Source organism: Lepidochelys olivacea, assembly GCF_965140295.1.
Source record: "Lepidochelys olivacea isolate rLepOli2 genome assembly, chromosome: 4".
In the NCBI taxonomy this organism is placed as follows: Eukaryota; Metazoa; Chordata; order Testudines; family Cheloniidae; genus Lepidochelys; species Lepidochelys olivacea.
Window position 1 is genome coordinate 16855988 of NC_140414.1, and position 27495 is coordinate 16883482.

Here is a 27495-nt window from a genome sequence, read left to right on the forward strand (position 1 = left end):
CATGCACTCCCGGGTAGTAAAGATCCAGATTAGGGCTGTCGATTAACGGCAGTTAGCTCATGCGATTAACTCAAAAAAATTAATTGCGATTAATCGCAGTTTTAATCGCACTGTTAAACAATAGAATACCAATTGAAATTTATTAAATATTTTTCGATGTTTTTCTACATTTTCAAATATATTGATTTCAGTTACAACACAGAATATAAAGTGTACACTGCTCACTTTTTTATGACAAATATTTGCACTGAAAAAATGATAAAAGAAATAGTTTTTCATTTCACCTCATACTAGTACTGTAGTGCAATCTCTTTAATTGTGAAAGTGCAACTTACAAATGTAGATTTTCTTTGGTACGTAACTGCACTCAAAGACAAAATGCAAAACTTTAGAGCTTACACGTCTACTCAGTCCTACTTCTTGTTCAGCCGATTGCTAAGACAAACACGTTTGTTTACATTTACAGGAGATAATGCTGCCCACTTCTTATTTACAGTGTCACCAGAAAGTGAGAACAGGCATTTGCATGGGACTTTTGTCGTCGGCGTTGCAAGGTATTTACATGCCCGATATGCTAAACATTCATTTGCCCCTTCAGGCTTCGGCCACCATTCCAGAGGAGATGCTTCCATGCTGATGATGCTTGTTAAAAAAAAAAAAAGTGTTAATCAAATTTGTGACTGAGCTCCTTGGGGGAGAATTATATGTCTCCGGCTTTATTTTACCTGAATTCTGCCCTATATTTCATGTTATAGCAGTCTCAGATGATGACTCAGCACATTTTAAGAACACTTTCGCTGCAGATTTGACAAAACGCAAAGAAGGTACCAATGTGAGATTTCTAAAGATAGCTACAGCACTCGACCCAAGGTTTAAGAATCTGAAGTGCCTTCCAAAATCTGAGAGGGATGAGGTGTGGAGCATGCTTTCAGAAGTCTTAAAAGAGCAACATTCCGATGCAGAAACTACAGAGCCCGAACCACCAAAAAAGAAAATCAACCTTCTGCTAGTGGCATCTGACTCAGATGATGAAAATGAACATGCGTCAGTCTGCACCGCTTTGGATCGTTATCGAGCAGAACCCGTCATCAGCATGGACGCACGTCCTCTGGAGCGCTGGTTGAAGCATGAAGGGACATATGAATCTTTAGTGCATGAAGCGGGCATTATCTCCTGCAAATGTAAACAGACTTATCTGAGTGATTGGCTGAACAAGAAGTAGGACTGAGTGGACTTGTAGGCTCTAAAATTTTACATTGTTTTATTTTTGAATTCAGGGTATAGGGTTTTTTTTACATAACTATATTTGTCAGTTCAAATTTCATGATAAAGAGATTGCACTACAATACTTGTATTAGGTGAAGTGAAAAATACTATTTCTTTTGTGTTTTTTTTACAGTGCAAATATTTGTAATCCAAAATACATATAAAATAAGCACTGTACATTTTGTATTCTGTGTTGTAATTGAAATCAATACATTTGAAAATGTAGAAAACATCCAAAATATTTAAATAAATGGTACTCTATTGTTAACAGCGTGATTAATTGTGTGATTAATTTTTTTGATCGTTTGACAGCCCTAGTCCAGACATTAGAAAATTTCATTTAAATCCAGTCCACGATGAGTCATGATTCTGGAGAAGCTCCTTTTCCTTCTCCTAGTCTTTCCCCTGGTGAACAGCTCAACTCATAGCTACTGCCAAGATCACTTATAATCTTCCATCACTTTCTCTTACCCGTACAAATAGGGGATGTTGAACTTATCTCCAAAGCCTGCCCATGAGACTTCCCCACCCTCTCCAACTCCAAGTCTCATATGCACTGTTTTAGTCCTGATTTGTACTCTTAGGGCCTCTCTAAGGTTGTGCATTATGAAATCTAAGCTAGAGGTCCCTCACCCTGCTAGTGCAACGATTGTTTACATTTATATTTTGTCTTTTGTAGCTCGCACTCCTGACCACTACCTCAGCCCTCAGAGACCAAGACACTTTGTTACACAAGGGAGCTATGTCCCAGGAGCAAAGATCTTGCCCAGATGGTATCTTTAGAGAAACTGCTTCTCCAAAGATCTGTTTGGTCGTGTTCATTGAGTGCTGATAGCCAACTTAAAACATCCCACTTCTGAATGCTGAACCTGAGGAGAACCTTTGCAGTTATTCCCGCTGCCGTTCCTTCAGTTGACAGTCTTCTCCTGTGTGCTCGCCTCAGACCACTCCCAGCAGTAAACATCCAGCTTACAGGCTGTTTCGGGGCTGATTAGACAATTGTTTTCCAGCTCCTGGATCATCGTCCTCAGTGATTCTCTGCGTTGTCGTTCTCTGTCTAAAGTGTTCCTCAGACATTCCTTGGCCTCTTCGAGCTCACTGATTACTTGATCTAATTTACACTTCAGTTTCTTTGGACTGTCCAGTATGCTGTAACTGTGCTCCTGAAAACAAAATTCAATACATGAGACAGTCTCACCTTTCTCAAAGATCTCAGACTTCCACACATTCTCCCCATTCACCAAGAAGGAATTAAGAGACTGTTTAAAAGGCCAATCCCAACTCCCATTAGCAATCACTTTTTGCAAAACCATGCGATGTGCATGTGAAGCTTGCCTTCAAGGTAGTTAATCCACTATGGCTTAATGGTGGAACAACGTATGAGAAATGGAGATACCTCTAACTGCTCTCTGGTGAACAATAAATCTGAGGGAGATCCTTGAACTGATGCCCTAACACAAATGAAAACGGACACTGAGCCGAAATGCACTGATGACCTAAGAGGATGCCATTCCCTGGACTTACACTGGCAGTGAGTATGCCCCACTGTGTTGAAAGTCTGCTATATTTAGGTGGTTCAAATAAGTCACTTTACTTACCAAGATGAATTGGGAATGAAATTCTCCTGTACTGGAAGGCAAATCCACAAGCTGGTGGTTATGAACTGTTACTGGCAGTGTTTTCAGTGGGGAGTTTCGTCTGCCATGAACTTTTCCTTGTCTCTGCTGTTATAAACATATATTTCACACTTCAGTTATTGAGACAGAGACATCAGAAAGAGATGGGATTGTGGAGGCTAATGTGTGGCTACTGTGTGCTGGAAGCAGGGGAAAGGTGAAGTGACGAATAAGTCCCACACTGAATTGGGATGCTAAAGGCTATTCATTAAATAGTTCCTGTAATGACAGTCAGATCTCCAAGGTGAGGAGCTCTCCAGCCCAGTCTTTTTGGTATGTTGGGAATTTATTTAATGATATTATTATTGATTTGTATTAGGAAGCCCAGTAAAGGATCAGGACCTCATTATGCCAGCTATAAAGCAAATCCCTGCCCTGAAGAGCTCACAGAATAGGCATTTGGCTAGACTTCAGGTGATCCGTTTCACTTCTCCTTTTTTCATGTACTTGACCATTTCTTGTTCGGACTCACAATGGTTATTTAAAAAAAAGCCTTTAAGGGCATGATCCTGCACTGTTTCTTCAGGCAGTTCTGCATAAGTATTGGGAGACAGAACAGGCCCAGAAAGATGCTAATCTTTGGGCACAATATTTTTCCACCTCCTCTCCTGTTACCTAGTGATAATCCAAAAGAAGAAAACATCTTCTGAGTTCTATGTAAAGTGCGGGGAAAAGCTTGCCCATGTTTGCCAATACAGTTAAATATAGGAACAATCACCTGCAGATTATAAAGACCAACCTGGAAGTGAGAAGGAAATTCAAAAATGGAAGGGATGACTCCAGGTTTGAGCCTGATGTTGGGACCTCTTGTGTCGAAGTCTGACTTCTTAAAGTGGCGCGAACATAACACATCTGCTTTCTTAGGCTCCCACATACCTGCAGAGTTCACATCGAGTCTTTTCATGGCCAACACCCACCTTCTTTTGGCCTCCTCATCAGTGGGGAATCTAGGACAAGTGTGCAGACAGGAAAGCAAGTTGAATAGATCACCATTCTATTCTGCAGAGTCTCTGGCCTTACATAAGTTTCTGTAACTCATGATTGTAAAAGGGCACACTTACAGGTAGCTTTGTGATCGCTCCTTCAGACAATGTGTAGCCTGTGTGCAGGTTGGCACCCACACCCTACTCTACCCAGCCATGCCCTGCTAGTACCACCTAGCAGACCCCTCCTTATGCTCTGGTTACAGACCCCACCATGTTATGACCTTCTGTGCAGGAAGAAAGGGGCTGTGTCCACCACCACAACCTTTTGAGTCAAATTAATTCACTTGAAGCCTGTTTACAGTAATAATTCATAAATCCTCAAGGAACTGACTTGGTAAATACAAAATGACAGAGATGGGTTCAGTTCTGCAGCCAATGTAGTGACTGTTTCCACTGACTACTCCTAGAGGCTATTTCTATATGGCCTTTCATTTCAGAGATACCAGACACTTCACATTTCATAAGACTATTCTTTTGTCAATTTTGGGCAGGCTAGAAGTGATTAGTTTAGACATAAATATTCCACACTCAGATGATATGAAAATGACTGCTCTATTTTAAAGGATGACACATGTAATGAATTTTTTGAGATATCTAGTTCTGTGAGTGAAAAAGCCACATAAGTTTTTAAAATTTCCACAGCCACACACCCACACCCGAGTCTGGATTATTTTGACTATTATAACCAGCATTATGAGAATCATGTTACTTTGTGGCTACAGTGTTTAGACAATGACTTTTTATGGTTGAGTCTGGGATGAAACAAAGGAAAGCCTTAAAATGTTTCTTTGGATAATCATGGGATACACACCCTGTGATACGATTGTTTTCTGCACCCTTTCATTATGCTAATCTTTATTTCTAAGATATTATTATTACCCAATGGGACAGACATTTGAGTTCATTTGTATTTTGGAAAGAAAAATACAAAATACTATTTTGATGGCAAGAAGCAGCCATTCTAAATCACTGCGTTTACAAACAAGGCAGCATGTACGAATAAGGAGAAGAAATGCCAAGTGAATGAGTTACATAAGAACGGCCAAAGTGGGTCAGACCAAAGGTCCATCTAGCTCAGTATCCTGTCTTCGGACAGTGACCAATGCCAGATGCTTCAGAGGGAAGGAACAGAACATGTACTTATCAAGTGATCCATCCTCTGTCGCCCATTCCGAGCTTCTGGCAAACAGAGGCTAGGGACACCATCCCTGTCCATCATGGCTAATAGCCATTGATGAACCTATCCTCCATGAATTTACCTAGTTCTTTTTTGAACCCTGTTATAGTCTTGGCCTTCACAACACCCTCTGGCAAGGAGTTCCACAGGTTGACTGTGTGTTGTGTGAAGAAATACTTCCTTTTGTTTGTTTTAAATGAGCTGCCTATTAATTTCATTGGGTGAGCCCTAGTTCTTGTGCTATGAGAAGGAGTAAATAACACTTCCTTTTCTACTTTCTCTACAACAGTCATGATTTTATAGACCTCTATCATATCCCCCCTTAGTCATCTCTTTTCCAAGCTGAACAGTCCCACTCCTATTAATCTTTCCTCATACGAAAGCTGTTCAATACCCTCATCATTTTTGTTGCCCTTTTCTGAACCTTTTCCAATTCCAATATATCTTTTTTGAGATGGGGCAACCACATCTGCACGCAGTATTCAAGATATGGGTGTACCAAAGATTTATATAGAGGCAATCTGACATTTTCTGTCTTATTATCTCTTCCTTTCTTAATGATTCCCAACATTCTGTTCCTCCCTCCCTCCCAAGATTATCTTTAATGGAACAAATATAGACGCATGGGCAGAAATAGACCCTCTAGGGTCTATTTTAATCCACATTTGGACAAAATTTAAGATAATTGTATTTTGGTGGTTGTGTTAAGGTTGGCAGAATGTAATGCAATAGCTAGAGATTCTTTGGCTGATTCTTCTTTCAGGTTCCTCATGTGTAGGGCAGGAATTAGTTAGAAGCTTTAATATCAGAGGATTTCTCCAGCCTGCTCACCTCACTTTGCCTGAGAGCATCACACTGGTGCAGTAGCAGACCAGAGAGAAAGATACCATTCCTCATACGGTCTACTAGTAAATGGAGACAACCCATCAGGAGACATCATAGAATATCAGGGTTCGAAGGGACCTCAAGAGGTCATCTAGTCCAACCCCCTACTCAAAGCAGGACCAATCCCCAATTTTTGCCCCATCCCTAAATGGCTCCATCAAGGATTGAACTCACAATCCTGGGTTTAGCAGGCCAATGCTCAAACCACTGAGCTATCTCTAACCCCATCAGCTGTTCTGCAACCTCTGACTACTGTCCAGAATGGAGGGGAGTTATTGACACTGCCCACTCTGAACAGAATGTACTTTCTATTAGTTCCTTAATAAAAGAGCTCAGATATGGGGTAAAGGGCCATGTTTAGTGATGAAGGCAATTTATATAGTTTTTTGGATCCTATGGAACTATCTTTTGTTAACACTTTCTCTGTCTTTGGGTTTCCACCTAAATGCCCAGTTTATCTATGCCCTAATCTTTTATGTTCGATAACCAGCAGAGAGAAAATAACTGTTCCTTCCACTCTATCACACTCCAGGAAAAAGTTCAAATAATACCAATGGATTGTGACAACATAGTCTTTATATTAAGGGCTTTGGAGCGGAGCCCGGAGCTGGAGCGCGGAGCAGTGAAACTGCAGGTTTTTGCCTGGAGCTGGAGCGGAGCCAGAGCACAGCTCCAAAGCCCTGTTTGTATTGATAGTAGTTAGTCACTGCACTGGCAGGAGCACGTTTATGTCTCGTTCTTTGTTCACTATTAATCAATTTGATTATAAATATTTTGACTTTATAACTAACTCCATAAACAAGACATGGTGAAAGTCAAAATATCAGAGGTCTGGGCATGAGCTGTTTTAATGGCTAATAAAATATCTGTTGCTGAATTGTACCAAATTCTCTCTTTTTGGAGTGTGCTCTGTATTTCCAGTAGCTTCCCCATTATGAAGGTTGTTACTTTAACACACTAGAAGCCAACCATTTTCAAATGACTTTTCTATGAACTGTAAACATTTCAGGGCCTACACCCTGTTTGAACCACCGGTGAAGGCAAGCAGCTTGACCACAGAAAAAGCTTGAAATGTACAACACTAAAACAGGGCAAGGAACAAAAACAGTGGACTGACGATACTTTCTGTGTGCTAATTATTTCATTTCTCTCTTCAAAGATATTTACAAAGTTTTAGTATTTTCCAGATGGGGTAATGAATGTGCAGAGAGGCGGTAAAAGACCAACGCTACAAGGCAAGGTCCTGCTCCCTGCAAGCATCCCTCCTGCAGCAGGAGGTCCTACCCCACCATGGACCAGTTCCCATGAGCAGGGTCCAGATCAGTAGCAGCACTGGGACTAGAGCCTGGATTTCTTAACTCTAGCTCACGGAGCATGGAACGGGCTCACCCCTGGCCCCAGGTTCAAACTGAGTTACTTCCCCCGTCAGCTTACACGAGTCTGAACCTTACACGTGAAACGTCAGCCCTCGTAGCTTGGAATTCGGCAAACATCTAGACGCGCAGCCGATGGCCGAGCAGCTCTTCACCATGGCACGGGTGGCTCATCGCAGAACTGGGGAAAGAGCGAGGCTGAGCGGGGAAGGAAATGGGGTGAGGGCGGGACGGCCCCCTTGAGCCTGGCCGGCCGGGTGTGTCCGCGTGAGCCCGGGCACCGGGGCATGGCCACCCACACGACGCCGTCCAGCGACACCACCGGTGGCCTTTAGGGGGGCCAGGCAGCAAGTGTGAAAAATTGGGACGGGGGGGGGGCTGGGTGTGTGTGTGTGTGTGGGGGAGGAATAGGAGCCTCTATAAGAAAAAGACCCCAAATATCGGGGCTGTGCCTATAAAATCGGGACATCGGGTCACACGGCGGGTCCCTGGCCAGTGACACGCGAAGGCAGCCCCGCGGCGTGTCCGGGTTTCATTCGCTTTTATCACAGCTGGGGGAGCGCGCGCGGGGCTGGGGGGCGCGCGGGGCTGGACGGGGGCGGGCGGGCGCGCGGGGCTGGGGGAGCGCGCGGGACTGGACAGGGGCGGGCGGGCGCGCGGGGCTGGGGGAGCGCGCGCGGGACTGGACAGGGAGGGGCGGGCGGGCGCGCGGGGCTGGGGGGCGGGGGCAGTCACGTGCTCCTTAACGGGCTGCGAAGCCGCGGGCAGCTCCTTCGGTTCCCGCCCTCGCGGAACAGCGGGAGGGACGTCACGCGGGGCGGGACAGGCTGAGGTACCCAGAGCTGCCCCGGGGGGACACCAGGCCCGGCGCGCGCGGGGGACGGGGGAGGTTCCGGGTACCTGGGGGCAGCGGCGCTTCCTCCTCCGGGCTCTTCGCTTCCGCCCCGCTTCGCCCGCCGGAAGTGCCGCTCACGGCGGCGGCCGGAAGTGGTTCCGGGAGGCGGCGGCGGCGGCCCTTCCCCATAGAGAAGAGGCGGGCGGGCGGGCAGAGCGGCCATGGCTGCGGCGGCGGCGGAGGCCGGCTGCGAGCACTATCGCCGCAGCTGCCTGCTCCAGGTGGGGGCGGGCTCGGTTCGCTCCCCGCGGTCCGGGCTCGGCTCTGGGAGCCGCTCCCGCCGCCAACCGCGGCTCTCGCGGGGCCGCCCCGAGCGGCTTCTCCGGACGCCTCGCCCGGGCTTTGCCCTTCCCCTGGGCCGCTCCCCCCTCCCCGCGAGAGGGGCCTGGGCGCCGTGCCGGGCGCCTCCCCTCTCTGCCGGGGCCGGGGCCCGGCGGACGGCCCCTGCCCCGCGAGCTGTCCGACTCTGCGGCGCCGAGCGGCTGCGGGACGCGCCCCTCTCCCCCGCTGGAGCTTTTGGCTCGGAAGCATTGGTTGACGGGGCGTAGACCTCGTCTGAGGCGTGCTCCAGGGTGCACGTTTTCACTGTCTGCCCACGCAAGCGGGAGCTTCCCTTTTCCTTCCTCTCCGTCCCCAAGTCCGGCCGCTCCCGCCCGCGGATACCTTGCAAAGAAGAGACCAAGCTTGTGCTGTCTCCAGCTCCACCAACCTGACCTAGTCTAGGGCTTTGAAACGCTACAAGGGTAAATGAAACCTAGGCGCCCCCGTTCGCTGTAACTTACATTTTGATTTCCTCATCGTTTGTCTCCTCTTCTTTGTTTTTACAGGCTCCTTGCTGCGGTAAGTTTTACGTTTGCCGTCTGTGTCATGACAGCAAGGAAGATCATCCGATGGATCGTTTTAAAGTAAAACAAGTGCAGTGTGCAAAGTGCAAAAGCATCCAGCAGGTAATGGTGTATACTTTAATCTTTTCAATATGTGGTGACTGCAGTTGTTATCTCTGAATGGGATTATAAAACACAGATGCTTAATAGAGGGTCTTAATTTTACTCTGTGTGGGGGGGGTAGATTTTTCCTTTCCTTCAAATGGTAAGAGAAGAGTAAAGGGAATTCCTATATTTTAGGGGGAAGTTGCATTAATTCTCTCTCTGTTACCTAGACAGTTAACATTAGAGGAAGAGAGAGGTGGTTTCAGTTCCTAGCAAAACTAATATAAACACTCTAGCCTGGCTACAGAACAGGGTTAAGGTTATAGAGTGAAACTCTTACAACTAAGTCCCTTGGCTTTGTTACATTTGTAGTGTGGACAGGACCTTAGTGTCTCTCCTGTAGCTTCTGATCGTTCCCTGTGTTCCTGCAGGTAGCACTTCCGCAGCAGCACTAGTAAGTGCAGAGATAGGTGCTATAGAAAACTCAGCTAGATAATGAAACTTACAACTGTATCTTTTTCATTCTGCTGTTTTGCTATCTCTGGAGGAATGCTGTGTACAGGATTTGTGTCTAGATTTGATCCCCCCCCCTTCAATATACTGCCACAGTAATAAGAATGTAGCGGGGAGGGTGGTGGGACGACATGGGACTCTATCTTGTGTCCACCCAAACTCAGTGGCTTGACCAAGTATGGCAAATCCTATATTCCTATTTCTCAGGCTTGTTCTGTAAGACAAAGTCTGAAGTCTAATTCCTTAGACAGCATGTAAAATGTCCCTAGTGAAGACTGTTTTTGATTAAAAGAATAAGGAAATTGTATAAAAATCCTGTCAGGATTGGCAGGTGTAAATATGGACTTACGGTGATACTAGAATTGCCTGCCTAAAATGTCTTAACTCTGAACTTGCATATATGCATCTTTTTTGTGGGCACAAAGCCATATAAGATCCTGAAAGTATAGGCTCTGTGATGTAGGACAACAGGCTGTGCTCACCAAGTGTTAAGTCTAACTCTAGTAATAATGGCTCATTAAAGTGCTAGCTTGAAGAACTAAAAGAACCCCCCCCTTTTCTAGCAAAATGCTGGTAGTTCTTATTGCTTACATTATGTGTATGTACTTGTAGGCTCAACAGAGTTGTGAGGATTGCAGCAGTATGTTCGGAGAATATTACTGCGGTATATGCCACCTGTTTGACAAAGACAAGAAGCAGTATCACTGTGAGAAGTGTGGAATTTGTAGGTACTGTATTTAAAATTATTAATATTTTTTCTTCAATGTTGTTTGCGTTTCCAAGTTTTTAAAGCAATTCTGCTTAGGTTGGCTTAAATATTGGTAACTTTAAGATATTGTATTTTGAAATTGAAATTATGCATTGTGTGTAAGAATTCAGGATGTTAGCAAGCAGCTATAAGTTTAAAAATACGTCTTGCTTAAAGAACACTTAAAAAAAGTCATTCCGTTATTTGCATATAGTTTTTTGCCTTGGTGGGTAATGTAGACATGGGAAAATTCAGGGGGGTGTCCTTTTACACTGAATTCTCATTAATAAAGGGGAAAGTTTACTCAAGTAATGAGTTTAAAAGCTTTCTGTTGCTTTTAAATGCCCAGTTAAAATGGATTTTCCTAAAACAATTCCGATTGTAGGTCTTAAACTACATGATTCCCTTTTGTTCGCTAAAATCAATCTTCTAGTGATGTTGCACAGGTTTAATGTGGTCTGGGAAGGGAAAAATCCACCCCACCCGCCTCCCGATCCTCTGTTGCATATTCTGCACTCATTTCATGTGTAGAACTCCAAAAACAGAATATGCAGTAGAGCACTGTACTTTGGGTAAAAGATCTGTAATGTTTGTTGGGGGTGGGAAAGACTTCTTAATTTCCCACTGCTGCAAAAAATTTGTCCTTAAAAAGATCTACACAAACTCTTGAAACCTTTGGTGGATGAATTAAGTTGATATTGTTCTGTGTTTAAATTATAGCAGCTTCCTGCAGCAGACCTATGCTTTCCATTTTCATCTAACTGCTCTGTACCACTAATTAATATTAAAGAAAGCAGTCTTAGAATTTCTGACTTAGTTATAAACATGTTGGTGCTAATTTCTCTTCATTTTAGAGAGAACATTAACATGATATTTCAGAGCCTTCGTTTCCAGAGATTGGGTTTAGATAAAGTTCTTCCTAAATGCATGACTTTCAGAGAGATTTGAACTGTGTTTATGTAATAGAAAATGTGTAAAAACAAGTATCTGTTTAACCTGTGCTAATTATAGTTAGATCTATTGTTACTAGAAAATAACAGGGGTAGAGTCTGCAAATCTGTGACTAATCATGGGTTTTTTGAGACTCAGGGAAGCAGGCCTCATATTGGAGATAAGCTTTTCCTTCTGATGTAGCTCAAAAACAAAGAAAGCTTGATCTTTAAAAATGTCATTGAACACATAATGGTGGGGAATGATTTTCGTACAGGCATCTGTTGAAGCAGTTTTCTTGCACTGCAGCTATTGTAAATGTCTGCCAGTGTGAAAATTAATAAGTGCTAAAGAGGGGGGGAAAGTTGGTGGCTACCATAAAACAAGGGCCATCATCTCGAAAATATACTTTATTTTTAAGTTGCACTGGTGGTTGTCAAACGTGACACTTAAGAATATTTAATGTAACGACTCGAAGGAAACAGTTAAAAATCTTGTGCTTTTGACAGCTCTTTGTGTAATCAAAATCTTTTAAAACCTTTTAAAATCGTTTTCTTGATCTGGGAGACCATCTTTTATAAGTTTATAACTTTTCTTGCAGGTATTAAAATGTAAATTGTACAGAAATTGGCAAACTATTCCTAACCAACTGCCTGTCTCTTTAGGATTGGTCCAAAAGAAGACTTTTTCCATTGTTCAAAATGTAACTTATGTCTAGCTTTGAGTTTTCAAGGAAAACATAAGGTATGAATGTAATACTCTATAATTTCATTTAAAAAGAACACTGCTACCCCCATCACTGTGCTTAAGAAAATGAGAGCTGGTACATCCTAGCTAGACCCATTTATAATACAGACCAGTGCTATGCATACTCTCCTCCTTCCATCAATGGATCGCAGTCCTGAACAGCAACATTGATCAGCATTGGACTTCTGTATTGCTTCCCTTGCCATGTGAATCCCCTGGAATATACTCTTTGAAATTTCATTGTACATCTGGAGGTCCACGTATCTATGATTAACTCTTCTAGAAATGTTTTAAGTTTTTGTCAGTTTGATTTGCCACTTTCCTAGTGTGGTCTAGTAGTTTGTTTTTTTTTTGTTTTGTTTTTTTGGAAGTCCCATAAACAATTAAAAATATTAAAATTGGAAATTTTAGCATTCACAGATTTTACCAGAATCCCCTTTGATGGAATTTGAACCCATGTTCGGAGTAGTAAAAGGTTTCATGAAACTTTTATATATTCTCAGGAAATGTAGATCCAGATACTTCTATTATGCAAGAATCTACATTTATTTTTCTTTCCTGTTAAGCTGCCTTTTTTTTTTCTTTACAAAGTGCATTGAAAATGTCTCCAGGCAGGACTGTCCAATATGTTTAGAGGTAAGGGTTGGGTTTTTTAAATGTTTCAGCTATTAAAAGTTTACATGAAAGTAAATTCTATACCTTAATTGTGTACCTATTGAAATATCCTTTTTCCCTTTTGGCTTTGACTTTAGCTTTCTGGGTGTGTTTGGTACTTGGGAAAATACATGTTAATTATGTCTTGAAACAGGACATTCACACCTCACGTGTTGGAGCTCACGTTCTGCCGTGTGGACACCTTCTTCATAGGTAAAGCCACTTCTGTAGAATCCTCAGTATCAGAAATGGAAATATCTGTTGTATCTTCCAGTCCATCTCCTCACTAATGCAAGGCTGATTGTTCTCTGCTATCTTCAGTGGTGTTCCGAATGTCCCAAGCAATGGGGCTTCCGTCCTTTCCTTTGGAGACTTCTCCCCAACCCAGTAAAACTTCCTGACAGAGAGGCTTCCTTGATGTTCATCTTACATTTTCCCTTGCTTAATTTCTTGTTGTTACCACTTATACTCCAGCATATCACTCTATATAATGCCCTCCTTGGTGCAGACTGTTGTGCCGCCCCCTCACTCTGGCCCTATAATGAAGAGCCCCATGGGGCTTTGTGAAGGCACAGGGGTCTGACTTCATGGAACATGTTGGAGGGTCCAGGACTCAAGTTGTCTCTTAACCAGTCTATATATTTAACTCTTAATTTTCATTCTGCATTGTCCTTGCGTCCACTGAACGTTTCTATTACTCTAGGAAATCTTTCCAGTTTGTCCATAATTTTTATGCTGACATGGTGCCCAGAACTGAATACAGTACTCCCAGAGCGTGGTCACAACAGAGTCACATATTTCCTTCGTGTCCTGTGCATCGATGCTTCTATATTCAACCCAAAATGTCCTTATCCCTTTTTTGTTTGTTCGCTATTATGTCTCATTGGAAATACCTTGGATTTTCTTCTATTCCTAGGTCTCCTTCATTGCTGTTTGCCAGGCTCCCCTTCCCACTGACTGTACGTTGTAGATTAACGTTCTCCAGATGTAGCAGCATGACGTTTTCCTAACTGAATCTTGCTTTGTTGTGTTCTGCCCGTCTCCCTAACTCTCTCTGAAGTTGTTCTCTGTCCCTGTTGTTTGGAGTAATCTTGAATCATCTGCAAGTTTCATTCCCACGCTGTTGACTCCTTCCTCCAGTTCACTATTGAAGATGTCAGAATGAGACCTAACACATTCTGGTGTCCTTGGGTCCCTCTAAACACTAAGTGTTGGTGCTTGGTTGCCTCCCTCTTTCCACTGCCATACAAATTATTTTTTAACCATAGCTCTTTGGCTAGCTCACTCTTCCCTCAGTTGAAGCCCCACTTTTCTGTCCAGAGGGTTTAAAGCACAGTGACTTCACCTTCTTCGTGTAGCTACTAATGTGGCCTTGTGTTTTCTTTTTAGAACTTGTTATGAAGACATGTTAAAAGAGTGAGTATTCTGACCCCACTTCTTCCTAAGTACCATGGCAGTGCGTGCAGACTCCTGAGCTGGAGAAGTAAAGATTGCTGTGACAATCCAGGACTGAGCGATTTAAAAGCAACTGTTAACAAAGCAGTCTCTCCTCTGCTGCTTCCAGCAAACACTGCAATGTGTTCATGTTGTACATCGCCTTTCTCATTGACTACTGGGATGGGAATCAGTTCATAAGACTGGAAGGGACTTCCTGGGTAACTGAGTCCAATCCCCTGCTTTCACAGGCAACACTGTCATATAATCCCATTCATAAACTTATCAGCTACATCTTAAAGCTAGTGGGGTTGTTTGCCCCACTGCTCCTGTGGGGAGACTGTGCCAGCCCGTCACTCCTCTGGTGGACAGAAGCCTTCTGCTCATTTCCAGCCTAAATTTATTCATGGCCAGTTTATCCCCATTTGTCCTTGTGCCAACATTGTCCTTTACATTCAATAGCTCTTCTCCCTCCCTGGGGTTTTCCTCCCCGTCCTGATGTATTTAAACTGACTCTGTCACCACAGCAGCTTTCTGACTTGTATTTCGTGTCCTTGCCAGAGGTTACCGATGCCCCTTGTGCATGCACTCGGCTTTAGATATGTCCAGGTACTGGCGACAATTGGATGATGAAGTGGCGCAAACCCCTATGCCCACGGAATATCGGAACATGATGGTGGAGGTAAATGGCACCTTTTCTCACCATGCCCCCTTCCAGTCTCCCTCCATTATTGGCCACTCTCTACCATCCTGTTAGTCGGAGTAGAGAGCAAGTGGAACTCTCTCTGAAACAAAAGGTAATGTTACCCTTTGGCATGATGCAGAACCGTTGTTTCTCATGTTCAGGGGATAAGGTGACCAGCTAGGTGAAGAACTATTTTGTTCCTTACCCACCAGTGCCTGGTATAGCATTGCACTGAGCGGGGGGGAAGGGATGCCGGGGGAATTACTCTTCTGAAACATCTTGGATTGTCAGACAACACCAGATCAGGGAGCCACTGTCCTCTGCAGGAGCAGGAATGTATGCTCTCTTCCCATTCCAGAGTGAACACACTGTTTGTGCAAAACACTCGGATGTTTGCCAGCGTTAGGGTGGCAAATTGGGTGCCACTATTCTAGCCAAGGGTAACTCAGCCTTTGACATCCACGTTGGGCCTGGCTTCTGCTTGCTAGTGAAACTTAAATTAGGATCAGGGCTATGTAACTTATTCCAGCAGCATGCGGAAAGCCAGCCCAGATGCCCCACTTCCCTAGTGTTTCTTGGATTGAGGATGGTTCTGCTTTTTTAGATGATGTAGAAAAGAACGTATTTCCCAGAATGGATTATTTGAAGTCTCATAGAGCAGTGTCAGGCAGCCCCCACAGAGGGAATAGTGTAACCAGAGCTTTGTGTCCTCTCCAGTCTTCATGTTCTGGAAAAACTTAGGCTGATTGTCTGGGAAGGCCAAATTTGTTATGCATCTAATGCAAAAAATAAAAAGGTAATCAAAGTTGTTAAACAGCACACTTATCTAAACCATATTAGTAAAAAAAAAAAAATTGCATAATATTAAAAAAAGAAAATTTGCAGATTGCAAGGCTTAGAAGGTGCTAAGCCTTGGGCACCATATGAAATTAATAATTCAACTGTGCCAATTATAATTGCTGTTTAAAATGAACAGGAAATCATAAAAAATTAACAATATAAGTACAACAGAAAATAAGACCTATAACCAGCATTATCCCAGTGTAAAAATGGCAACATAAGGAAAAAATAAAAACAGCCTGCTGTAAACAAATCAAGCACAGATGGTCCTGTAAGTGCTCAGCCCAAAATAAACCGGACCACCAGCGAGGGAGGTTGGGCCCAACTAGTCGTTAAAGAGAGAGTGAAGGAGGTGATACTGCTAGGGACACAGTATGTGCTGTGAAATACCACAACTTCTCGGTGGAGACAACACCATGCCGGGGAATCTGAACCTCACCTCTTTGACTGAGATTGGGACCCAGGCCTTATGGCCAAGTGTAAAAATAAAAATGTAACAGAAGTCGTGACAGACAAAGAGAGAATCCCTGGTGGCCAGTCTCGTTGCACCTGTACCTCCCTTGCCCATTAACACCGCTGACTTCATACAGAGGAAAATAGAATGATTGGTGCACATTGCCCAACTAATAGCCAAGCAACAAACAATTGAAAACAATACTGTACCAAAGGAGGTGAGTTGGTGCCCCCGGTTCGTACTTTAAGCCTAATATTAATAGAAATTCAAATAGTTACCACCACTGTGGTCTTACAAATGTGCTGCTAAATAATAAACTTAAAAAAAAAAAAAAAAACCCAACCAACCCCCCCAAAATAATACCTATAAAACAAAAAAATATAGCTAAAACCTAACCCAGCGTAAATAAACACACACAAACGCCTCATTTAAAAAAATGTAAAATATCAAATTAAAAACAAAATACTTATTCTAAATCAACAAAACTAAAAAAAATCAAAACCAACTAAAATAAAAGACAAGTCCTGTTTACTAGAAATAACAAAAAATAAAATAAGAATATACAAATAAAATAAAAAGATGTCTGGTAGTAAGCAAGTTTTGTTCTAGGCACAATGTTTTATGCAGCCTCCCATTTGTCTTACAGCCACTCTCTTTTACTACAGATCCTTTGCAATGATTGCAGTGCCCGATCCACGGTACAGTTCCATATCTTAGGCATGAAGTGTACAAGCTGTGAATCCTACAACACTGCTCAAGACGGAGGATGCAGGATGGCTCTGGAGCAGCAGTGACTACCACCCACATCGCATGTTACTGGAAAGAAAACCATCCTTGTTTGATATGGCTGCTAAGGCACACCACAATGTCTCATAGTACAAATGGTTTCTCTGTTAATGTCCTATCACAAATCCCAATTCCTGGCGCCGTATTCAGGCTCCTTAGGAAACTGTCACTCTCTGCTGTTAGCATATCCTATGATTCCCCCACTGCAGTGGTTGTGAAGTGCAGATCCATGTCAGAGCGCCTGTGAGATCTCACCCCTCTGCTTTCTACAGTGATGCTCCCTGGAGAGCATTCTTGTCTGGTGGAACTTCCCCTTCCGTGGTGCTGTGCATCACACACAGTGTTGGTCCTTGAGAACTGCAAATTTTAGAGGAGAGCTTAGATGTCTTTTCTACCATGCTGTATAGATACATATTTCTAATAAGATGATTTATAAGCAACATCTGTCAGAACTGAACTGATTCTGTGGCATCTGAGGGCTCTGACCAGATTCCGTGGAGGCTGTTGCTTCCAGGAAGAGAGGGCAGCAAGGATAGACAGATACCCCTTCTGCATAGAAATCCGCGGGGAAGGTCAGTAGCTTGGAGTGCTATCTTAAGGAAAGCTTAAGTCTTCAATCTTTTTGGTAAATAGATTTTGTTTGTGAGTGACACTTGTAGGTGGATGAAGTCTGGGAAATGGAGGTGACGATAGATGGAAGAGGTGGAGTGGTACAAATCATTTATCTTCATCTGCAACTCCCACAACCTGCACAAAGTAAAAATGAGCAGGTTTATTAATGTAAAGCAAGGCTACTGTGTGTCAGATCAGTGTGGATATACAACACTTTAAAAACAGGGCTTAAAGCTGCTGCTTTTCTCAACTGGTTTCTCTACATCTTAGTTCCTTTCATCTGCTGCAATTACACTAGCCATTGATTTCTCTCCACCCCGAAGGCCCCGATGCTGAAAAGTCGAACCAACATGCTTCCTTTAAATATGCCAGTGGTCTGTTAACTTCAGTGAGTCTATTCAGGTGCATGAAGTTAGGCATGTGCCTTCGTCTTTTCAGGATTGAGGCCAAAAATAGTTAGTTCCATTGATTCTGCAATTTTGCAAAAATTCTCGAATTTAGGGACACTCTCAGGTGGTTTAGGCCCAGTCTTTGCTTTTGCGGTTGTTTTCTTGAAACTAGATCTTACAAAACAATTGTTAAAATATACTGAAAATAGTTCCCTCCAGAGTGTTGACAGTCTGAATGCTGCGGGATGGCCCTCCTTTGTGAGAGCCAGTGTGTGAAAGTAGCTCGAGGTATATATGAAAGAACCGTATCTCTTTCATTCTCCATGCTGAGTGAAATCAGAAAATCACAAACCTAGCTTCTCACTATGTAGCTTATTTTTTAAACTTGTTCTAATTATCTAAAGTGTCACTAAAAATTTATTTTTCATCTGACAGTGTCCCTTTATGCTCAAAAATACTTCAACTCTAAGTGCTGCATGGTAGTATTAGTGTATCCTGCTACGGAAATCGAACTGCATATATGTAGGGATCTTTTTCTAAAGCCCTTTTCTCAATGCCATAAAGTAATGTATTTTGATGTACAGTAATATCTTTAATAAAGCAGATTATAGTAAACTCTTCATTAGCTTGGTGATCGCCGTTCCTGGGAAGTGTCAAGTGAGTTTGAACTAAAATGGGATGGTGTAAAAATATGGTTTGTCAGTTCATTTCGATGGCAGTGATGGATTTTTTTACTTTGCTAGATGCTGGACCCACTGGCATGTGAGGAAAGGTGGGAGAATGCAACTACAGCTGGAATATTACTTGACTCAGATTTTTTTATACTAGATCTGTGCTGAGCCTTTTGACCTGCACAGTTGTTTACGCTGGAAATAGTTTTCCAGCAGCTCATGTTGTTCCTCAACCTCTCCACGGCAGTCCCGACAGCTACATTAAACTCTGTATGCTTCCCTCACAAGGTAATTTTCTCTGCAGTTATGACAGCATGCAATAAATGTGACGCTCACTAGTGCTAGGGAATGTTGCAATGTCTATAGTTAGCAAGTTGCAAATTAAGCACAGAAAGTTACAATGACCTCTTGGGGTATAGCTACACTGCACACGCCTTTCAGCAGCGTTTGAGTACATAAACTATATACACCCCTAGCATGGGTACAAATAGAAGTGTAGACAGTGAGACATAAAGACAGGCCTGAACACTCTGGATGTGTACCCTACTCGACTCTCTGCTTGCCCCAGCAGTGCAGCCCCATCTACACTGCTGTTTTTACCAGCATAGTGTCCCGCTGCCTCCTAGCTGCTGGAGTCTTTCCCCATTGCAGGGAAAGGCTCTGGTATCTGGAAAGACCTCTTGAGATCCCTAGAACTTTTGGCAGGACTAGATGTACTTTTTTGCAGCACAGGTGAGGAAGGTGGCTACTGTATGTGTGTTACACAGTAGTGAGGTGGACTGATGGCTCCATTCTTCCTAACTTTGGTAAACTAATCTCTTCTGAGACATTGAGTCCATGTATGCGGCCGCTGGGAGGTGTAATTCCTGACATGGGTGGGTATGCACTGAAAATAGCAGCGTGGCCATGAGTCTGTACCCAAGATCTCTGATGGGATTGTACTCTGGTGACTAGCCTGAGCTGCTGCCCCTGCCGATCAGAGCTAGAGTGGGTATGTCTGTCCGAGCTGGAAATTACACCTCTCTGCTGCAGTGTAGACCTGCCCTGTAAGTGACGGTTTCCACCACTGTAGTTCGAAACCCAAAATGCAAATTACAGCCTTTCCCTGTGGTACTGTGTTAAGTGTGTTGTGGTGTTTGGATGGCAACTGACAAAGCAAACACCGCTGGATGCTTTGTCTTTATTTATTTTAATAGGATTTGGAGGGCTGTTCCAGTTGTAGAATAATGGAACGGAGTGGAGCCTAGGAAGGCAACAGTGAAGAAAACTTCTTGGTTTTGTTAGTCAAATTAAATAATACAGTTAAATATTAAAACTTGTTGATTAATTCACCTACCCTGCTGTGTCTAGCTTGGGAAACCGCAAATCAGTTTCTCTCTTTTTGTGTGTGTGTATTTAGCAATCAGATTAAAGCTTTTTTTTTTTCTTCTATCCTTAAGGTCTGATCTTTAAATCTGTCAGTACAGATCTAAATAGTCATACACGTAATGCACACAGCCTCTGTGCCAGTGGTGTGAGCTGGGCACAGGAGTAAACAGCCTTTTTTCCACAGGACACGGGCAACTTCTGTTATGACTTACTCCATGTTGCTTTGGAAAGCTGCAAAATTAGCATTCCAGCAGAGCACCTTGGCTTAGCACCTTACAAAATAGATAATCAAAAGCAATGCACAAATAAATTGCTGGATAGCTACATAAAGCTATTGCCAATTGTTTTTCTATACTGTGTCAGTAATATCCTAGATCACGGGTGTCAAACATGCAGGCCCTGGGCTCGATACGTGGCTTAATGTATCCGAGGCGTACACAACCTATTTAGACTAGAGAATCTGAACTTTTCTTTAAAACAAAGTTGGTTTCTGGCCCTACTGGCTGCATAGATGCAGCCTCTGTTACCAGCTGGCAGGTTAAGCAATACCCTGGTGTCTTCCTGAGTCTGCAACGACAGCCATCGTTATAGAGGCACGTCTGCTCTCTGAGTGCACAATCAGCCATTGACACATGCCCATGGCCAGCTAGGACTTATGCTGGGGTACTGTGTACCTCTGCCAGGACATACCTAATGTTGAACACGTGTCTTTGAAGTGAGAGGGGAGGAGGGAAAAAGCTGCTTCGATTCAATACAGTATTTCCCTGTTTAGCACAGGCTGAGGTATGCGACTCCGACCTGTCAGGGCCAGGGTGGAAATTTCGTTTCTGTGCTATCCGGAAGGAGAAGGGAATGCATCTGGATCCCCTCTCCCCATTGCTTAGTTGTATAGGATTTTGATAAATAAAAATATGGATCAAAAAACTATCCCTCCAAATAGATGAGCCATGCCTGGCAAGCTAATCCACCCTTCCCCTTCAGCAATTCAATGTTTTCAAAGGTCTGGGGAGAAAACCATGTACCTTAAAGGTGTAGGTGAGTTCACACCAAGTTGGGAGTGAATTCCAATGTTCTGGCATTCTCATTTTATACCATCAGGGCTTCAGCTCAGGTGCTTCTGCTGATCTTAGCTGTGGAAAAAGCAAAACTCCCGCCTGCTCTGTGCAACCTTAACACTGGGCTTCCAGAGGCAGGGCTCTGTCTGACCCATCTCATTCATCTGCTACGACAACTTTGGTCACTACAGGCAGCTGTCACTGTGCTTCAGTGGGGTTTGACACAGCTACAGATTTTGTCTTCTGTCAGATTTACTTGTTTATAAATCCACTAGCGACAATGCTCATCCTTTACCATACACCTGTGCTGAGTGCATTACAAGTGTTTAGAAGGGACCATTATGATCAACTGCATCTGAGCTGCATAGCACAGGCAAGAGATTATCGGCCAGTGAGTTCTGTATTAAGGCCAATAAGCTGGTGAGCTGTAGTGTAGAAGATAGATACTAGGTACAGTTGGAGGTAATATGCCAGAATAAGTGTTTATATAATCAAAAAGCAAGGGTGTCTCCTGTGGATTTCTTGGGTTCCCCATTCATCTTGCTTGCTGCCTGCCGTGGGGGCCCGCTGGGTGGTGGGGAAGGTATTCTGCTAGATCTGGTTGGAAATTTTCCAACAAAACAGTTTGTCACTTCCCAAATTTCTTGTGAAAACAAGTCAGGTTCAATGAACTTTCAGGGACCCCCAGGCAGGGTTTCTGCAGAGACCTCCCTGGCTGCCAGCTCTTCTGGGGGGCTGCTGGGGAGAGCCCTGTCATGTGGGATGCTCCCAGGTTTCCTGGCTCTATGACAGTCCTGCCTTGCAGACTGCCAGGGACCTTGGGCTTCCAGGGTCTGTGGCTCTGGAAGTCCTGGCTTAAGCCAAGGGTCCCAGCTCATGGCAGGGAGCCTGAGATCCCTGCTCTAGCTAGGGCTCTCAGACGATACCCCTCTCCATACCATACCTGATAGCCTGGCAATCCTGTAGGCTTGTTTCCCCTTTAGGACACTGAGGGTTAAACAACTGGCTTGCTTTCTGAGTGGGCCTCAATCAGGGCAGGTGAGCCTCATCTCCTAATCAGAGTCATCCCAGCACTGCAGCCACCTGCTCCCCTTGCCCTGGCAGGCTGTGCTGGGAGATCGGAGCAGGGGGAAAGCACAGTGTGCTTGGAAAGGAGTTTGGTAAGTTCTTGCTTTTTCTAACATAACAGTGTGTTCTTCTTTGTGTTCCCTGCTTGAGTCTGAGCAGTGTAATGAGCTTGTAAGCTGTCTGTGATGGCTTCTGTCCCTGCTCTGGTCTCTGAGTGCATCCCCTCAGGTGAGAGGCCGGGGGCCTTTATTTCTCCAGGGGTGGAATGCTGCATTTCTCCCTCCCTCAGACTGGGCCCTGGGCACCTGCACCTCATGTAGCCTCCCTATTTACCCAGCAGGTCCCACTGAGTTCAGACCACGTGTGGTTCTTCCCTTTGGGAGTCTGTGAGCAGGGTGGAGCACAGTGACCAGGCAGCCTTCTGAAACCAAAGGCTGCTTGTCCTCACAGTAGCAACCCAGCATAAGCAAAACAAAGGCTTTTAAACCAGCAAAGAGTCTACCCTCCTCTCTGTCCGTCCCCCCGCCTTCTGTGATGGTGACCTAGGCAGGCCTAAATTCTTCCGCCGCCGTGCTCCTCCCCAGCCCTGGGTGTCCTGCTTTCTCCAGCAACCCCCTTGGCTCTGGAAAGAGGGACTCTCACTTCATCCAGCTGGAGTTTCTTGGACCCGGGTCTCTGAGCCATGCTAACGTGTCCATACTGCACTACACTGACCTTCTGACTCAGCTCTGCGGCTTGACCCGTGTCCCCAGTGCAGGGCTTGGACTCGAGTCACAGCGGAACGTGGGCTCTGACCTGCCCCCTAGCAGAGTCGCGGGACCTGGGATTTCAGTGCTTGCTGAGCCAGGCCAGACTGATTTGTTGGTAGATGGAGGGGGGACTCGGGCTCGAGCCTGGGCTAGCATGCAGTGTAGACACACCCTTAATTACCAGGACTGTAAGTCACACCTAGACAAGGCAGAATTGCTTGCTGTGCTTAACCCGAGGTTGCATACAATGTGTGTGTCCTGGAGCACCAGTTTGTCCTGTCTCTATTACACTCCAGTCCTTTTAGTGGATGCGTGTGAATTAAAATGTGTGAGAACATTCCTAAAAGCTGGAGCACAGGTGAGCCCTCAGACTGGGGATCTGCCAGCCCCACTGGCATCAGGCTCCTGACCCCGGCATGTCAGCACTGGCTCAGTTGTACATGGGTGACCCTGGGACATCAGGGCTGCGCTGACATCCAAGGTTTTGCTGGGCTGCTGTGAACCCTTGGCCTTCTACGCGGCCTAGGATCAGGCCCGCAAGCTGCATACGATTTCTGACCAGTGACACATGCTACCCCCGCAGCCTGCCAGTAAATGTAGCTTCTGACCAGGTCCCCTCTCCCATGGCTGCTCTGATGGTCCTTGCTGGCCATTGGCCCACCTCTGTCCTAGCTACCAGCTTCCCCAGGTGTTATCGGTTCTACCCACGCTGCTCAGGAATCTTCCCGCCCCCCAACCTGGGGTCGCTCCCCATTCACTGGCCAGTGCCGTCTCCCAGAAACCATGGATGACCCCCCCCCACGCGCTGTGCTCAGCCAGCTCTCGGGGTGCCCGGGGCAGAGACGCTGACCCTCCAGAGCACACAGCACTGGGAGAGCTCGCTTGCATAGAATCCTAGAATATCAGGGTTGGAAGCGACCTCAGGAGGTCATCTAGTCCAACTCCCTGCTCAAAGCAGGACCAATCCCCAATTTTTGCCTCAGATCCCTAAATGGCCCCCTCAAAGATTGAACTCACAATCCTGGGTTTAGCAGGCCAATGCTCAAACCATTGAGCTATCCCACCCACACTTTGTGATGAGCTGAGCCATAGTGGCTGGGTGGAGCAGGAGGGGAGAGTGGGGAGGATTCCCCAGGCAGTCTGGAGACCCTCAGACTTACACAGGCTAGACAAGGGATCCTCTGCTGACTCTGGGCTGGAGGCCTCTGGCTGCCCTGCTCCCAGTGGGCAAAGCAGGAACAGGACGGGGAGTTGTGCTGCCTCAGTCCCCCTTCCTTGAGCCCCAGCCTGGTGGGTGCATGGCCAACCCACCACCATGGCCTGAGCAGCATGACCTGGCCCTGGGGATTATACGCTTGGAGGCATTTCCAGGGGGGAAGTTGCTGACTCCTCAGCTAGACCCCTGACCACACGCTCATCCTGCCCCCATGGCTACTGGCTGGCAGCTGAACTAAGGAGAAGTTGGAGGTCACTATGCAGTGGGGGAGTTGTAGGGTATAGCTTCTCTTGTGCTCCCTGGCCTCGTTTGTGTAACGGGGGAGCCTGCTGGTTACAGGGCAGGGGAGTGCGTGGCCCTTAGCCCAGATAGAAACTGGGGAGCACCATTGATTCCTGCCAGCAGAGGGCCCCCAAATGCTTCCATTGAGAGGACATGTGTTCCCCATGGCATAGCCCTGCAGCGCAGCCGGCTTCTTCCTAAGGCTCTGGCCTGGAGGGAGCCGGATTGTTACTCTGCAGAACAGCGCCCCCAATGGGGCAGAGCCCAGCACACGCTACCCGCATCAGACAGGCCCTGGCTTCCATGCTCATCCTTCAAGCAGGCCACAGGAACAGCCCGTCACAGGTCACCTGCACCATTACAATATTAACCACAGGTGCCTGCAGAGGGCATCCCCCCGCCCCGGTCCCAGCTGCAGCGAGGTCTGTCTACCCTGTTCCTGTAGCAAGTGAGTCTGCGGTGTTCTGGAGGCGGACAATACAGGGCGGCGAGTGGGGGAATCCTGTAAAGGAAAAGGCTGCTTCTCTGCTCAGAGAATATTTGAGGTTGAAGTACTGGTGAGGGGCACCCCCTCCCCCGGCCACTGTTCGGTTTCTTTGAGGATGCTGGCACGCCAGAGGAGCAATGGGGTGTTTGATGTGGACCCCTTGCTAGATTTCTAGGACCACTGCATTCTGTGTCTCATTTCCCATGTATCCAGTGGGTGTATCCTAGTGGAGTAGCTGTCACCAGGGGCGCAGAGGGCATTCTTGGCACTGGAAATCCCGATTTCCTGGGGTCCGCGGCCCAAAATCCAAGGCACTCTCAGTGGTGCTACTGGGGAATGTCAGGCTAGATGGGTCAGATCCTGCTTCCATGATGTCAAAAGCTGAACTCCTGTGTGTGAGGCCAGATTCTCTCGCCCCTGAAATTGGTGGGAGTGGAGGTCCCAGGCAGAGTGGGGGGTGGCGTTGCAGCAGCCAACAGGAGGGTGGCAGGTGGCAGCCAAAGAGGCTTCTGTGTTTGGTTAATCGCTGTCGTGGTCCAGCTCTGACGCTGTGCCCTCAGCGTATTAGTTCCATCGTGGTGGGCTCGCGCTGAGCTGCTGACGTGGCATTTGCACCGACCCGCTCTTCCCTTTGAACTTGGCTCTGTAACGCTAACGTAAAATGAGCCGCTCCGGGGAGGTCTCCGCCTGTGGGGAACGCCGTCCGTGAGCACCAGCTTCATGGACCCAGAACTCGAACTCAGCACTCCCTTCTAAAGTGACGCTTGTCAGGCCCTACTGACCCCTTCATCCCGACTGGTTAAGTCACAAGAGGAATCGACCTTCTAGGCTGTGTGAAGTGCTCACGTTCCACGCTGGGACACGGGGAGGCAGCACCTGCAGAGAATCTACCTGGTGTGACTCTGCTTTTCACCCAGTTCGCTGTACCCTTGCAGCAGGGCCAGCATGGACCAAGAGCTAATGGTGTCTGAAAGGTCTGTTGCTGGTTTGTGATGCTCCTCTTCTAGATCAATAAATGAAGGGCCATTTGTAGCTGTGTGGATTTTTGGCCTGGAGGTCACAAATAGCTATCGGAAGGGCATGACCCCCCTTCCCTATCTCGTGCAAAATGAGAGGGGGGTTCCTGGATGGATGTGCGGGGGATATGGGTGTCCCGGTGTGGAAAAGGCTAAAAGCATGCAGTTAGGAACATTACAATATTTCTGACCTTGGCCAAAACATGGCCCTTAAGCGGGAGATGTCTCCCTCAGCTTTGCTCGAGGAAGATCAGGCAGGACTTGTCGTTCGTTGTACTGCTGTTGAGGCCTGTTGGAAACAGCTTCAGTAATAATTCAAGTCTAATGCGAAATTACTCTGCCTCTGAGATCGTAGGGAGGGAAGTATGGGGAGGACGTTTTATGTTTGTGAGTTCTGTATCAAGCCCTAGACTGGCTGGGCTGTAAAACCCCACTGTAATACACTGGGTGAGCTAACGCACCTGTCACTTCCTCAGGGCTGAGGGAAGGGCTGGGTAATTCCTGATGCTCTGAACCATTCCCCACAAGGTGGGCTCTGGAATCAGAGGGGCTGGGGTCGTTTGGGATCAGACACATCCTTATAGAGGGTGAGAGAGATCTTGAGCCAATAGTAAACAGGCCAAGTTTGTCTAACCATCTCTGTCTTTCTCTCTCTGGTGGTTGGACATGAAACTTAGGGTGCCCAGGGAAGGGTAGATGGCTGAGAGCAGGCCCTGAGACTAATGGTGTCTGTCATGAGAGAGACAAGGAGGGTGAGGTCATATCTTTTATTGGACCAACTTCTATTGGTGAGAGAGAGAAGCCTTGAAGCTCGACAAAGCCTTTCTTCAGGCGTCTGCCACGTCACAGATGGAGGCGGCTTAGGAGTTTTTGAATATTCATTTTTATTTCATTATTTGTATAGAGTGCAGTAAATTTAGGCCTTAATAGGTTGTCATAATTTTAAATAAGTACATTTTTCTTTGTAAAAGTAACCAGCAGTGTAAAAATTCTGATTTAAATAAAGAACATGCCATTTTTTTATTTTTAAAACAATTGATTTTTAGCCGCCCTGGTCTTGCGTAAGGTCATTGCAGGCCGTTAGGTTCTGGGATGACTGTTTGATGATTTAGTTGGGGATTGTCCTGCTTTGAGCAGGGGGTTGGACTAGATGACCTCCTGAGGTCCCTTCCAACCTTGATATTCTATGATTAACCTTGGTCTGGGTGAGCAGTCCCTGATTGGTATGGGCCTGACACCGCCAGGAAGCATCGCTGTCCTGGGAGAAGCTTCAGACTGGAGTAGGGAGGCCAAGCCACAGGGGTTGAGATCTGCTGGAGTCTGTGACTCCACTGATAAGGTAATCAGGCCCTGCTGCTCCTTGCCCATCACAAGGAAATGTGTAGTAAGAGGATAAAGGTCGGGGGGCTGGTAACTCACTCCCAGCCAGTGCCATGGAAACAGCTGCATTAACCCTCCAGACTGGAGGATACAATGGAAATTGGAGGGGGTGCAAGGTGTAGAACTGGGGTGCAGCCTCCCCTGATGGCAAATCCACCAAGGGTCTCTCAGTACGGGGTTTTAACCCTTAGCACTGTAAGTGCCATCCTGGGGCTTTACTGAGA

General features: G+C 45.8%; 2 protein-coding genes across 5 annotated transcripts; one reads left to right on the plus strand and one right to left on the minus strand.

The window, feature by feature from the left end:
- Positions 1 to 1435: 1435 nt before the first annotated feature.
- Positions 1436 to 8399, minus strand: THAP6 (THAP domain containing 6). Its single transcript, XM_084627368.1, has 5 exons — positions 8264 to 8399; positions 7442 to 7544; positions 3682 to 3889; positions 2865 to 2990; positions 1436 to 2429 (listed from the first exon to the last, which is right to left on the minus strand). The coding sequence occupies exons 2-5, from the start codon at positions 7519 to 7521 to the stop codon at positions 2175 to 2177; spliced, it is 669 nt and encodes a 222-aa protein (XP_084483494.1). The 5' UTR covers positions 7522 to 7544; positions 8264 to 8399; the 3' UTR covers positions 1436 to 2174.
- Positions 8093 to 18599, plus strand: RCHY1 (ring finger and CHY zinc finger domain containing 1). 4 transcript variants are annotated; one of them, XM_084627366.1, is made up of 9 exons: positions 8093 to 8195; positions 9086 to 9205; positions 10313 to 10428; positions 12044 to 12122; positions 12717 to 12761; positions 12934 to 12992; positions 14169 to 14195; positions 14775 to 14895; positions 16858 to 18599. In XM_084627366.1, the coding sequence occupies exons 2-9, from the start codon at positions 9149 to 9151 to the stop codon at positions 16984 to 16986; spliced, it is 633 nt and encodes a 210-aa protein (XP_084483492.1). In that variant the 5' UTR covers positions 8093 to 8195; positions 9086 to 9148; the 3' UTR covers positions 16987 to 18599. The 4 variants fall into 4 exon arrangements, with proteins under 4 accessions (XP_084483492.1, XP_084483489.1, XP_084483490.1 ...); XM_084627363.1 differs by lacking the exon at positions 8093 to 8195 and adding an exon at positions 8345 to 8479; XM_084627365.1 differs by lacking the exon at positions 8093 to 8195 and adding an exon at positions 8625 to 9001.
- The last annotated feature ends 8896 nt before the right edge of the window (positions 18600 to 27495 follow it).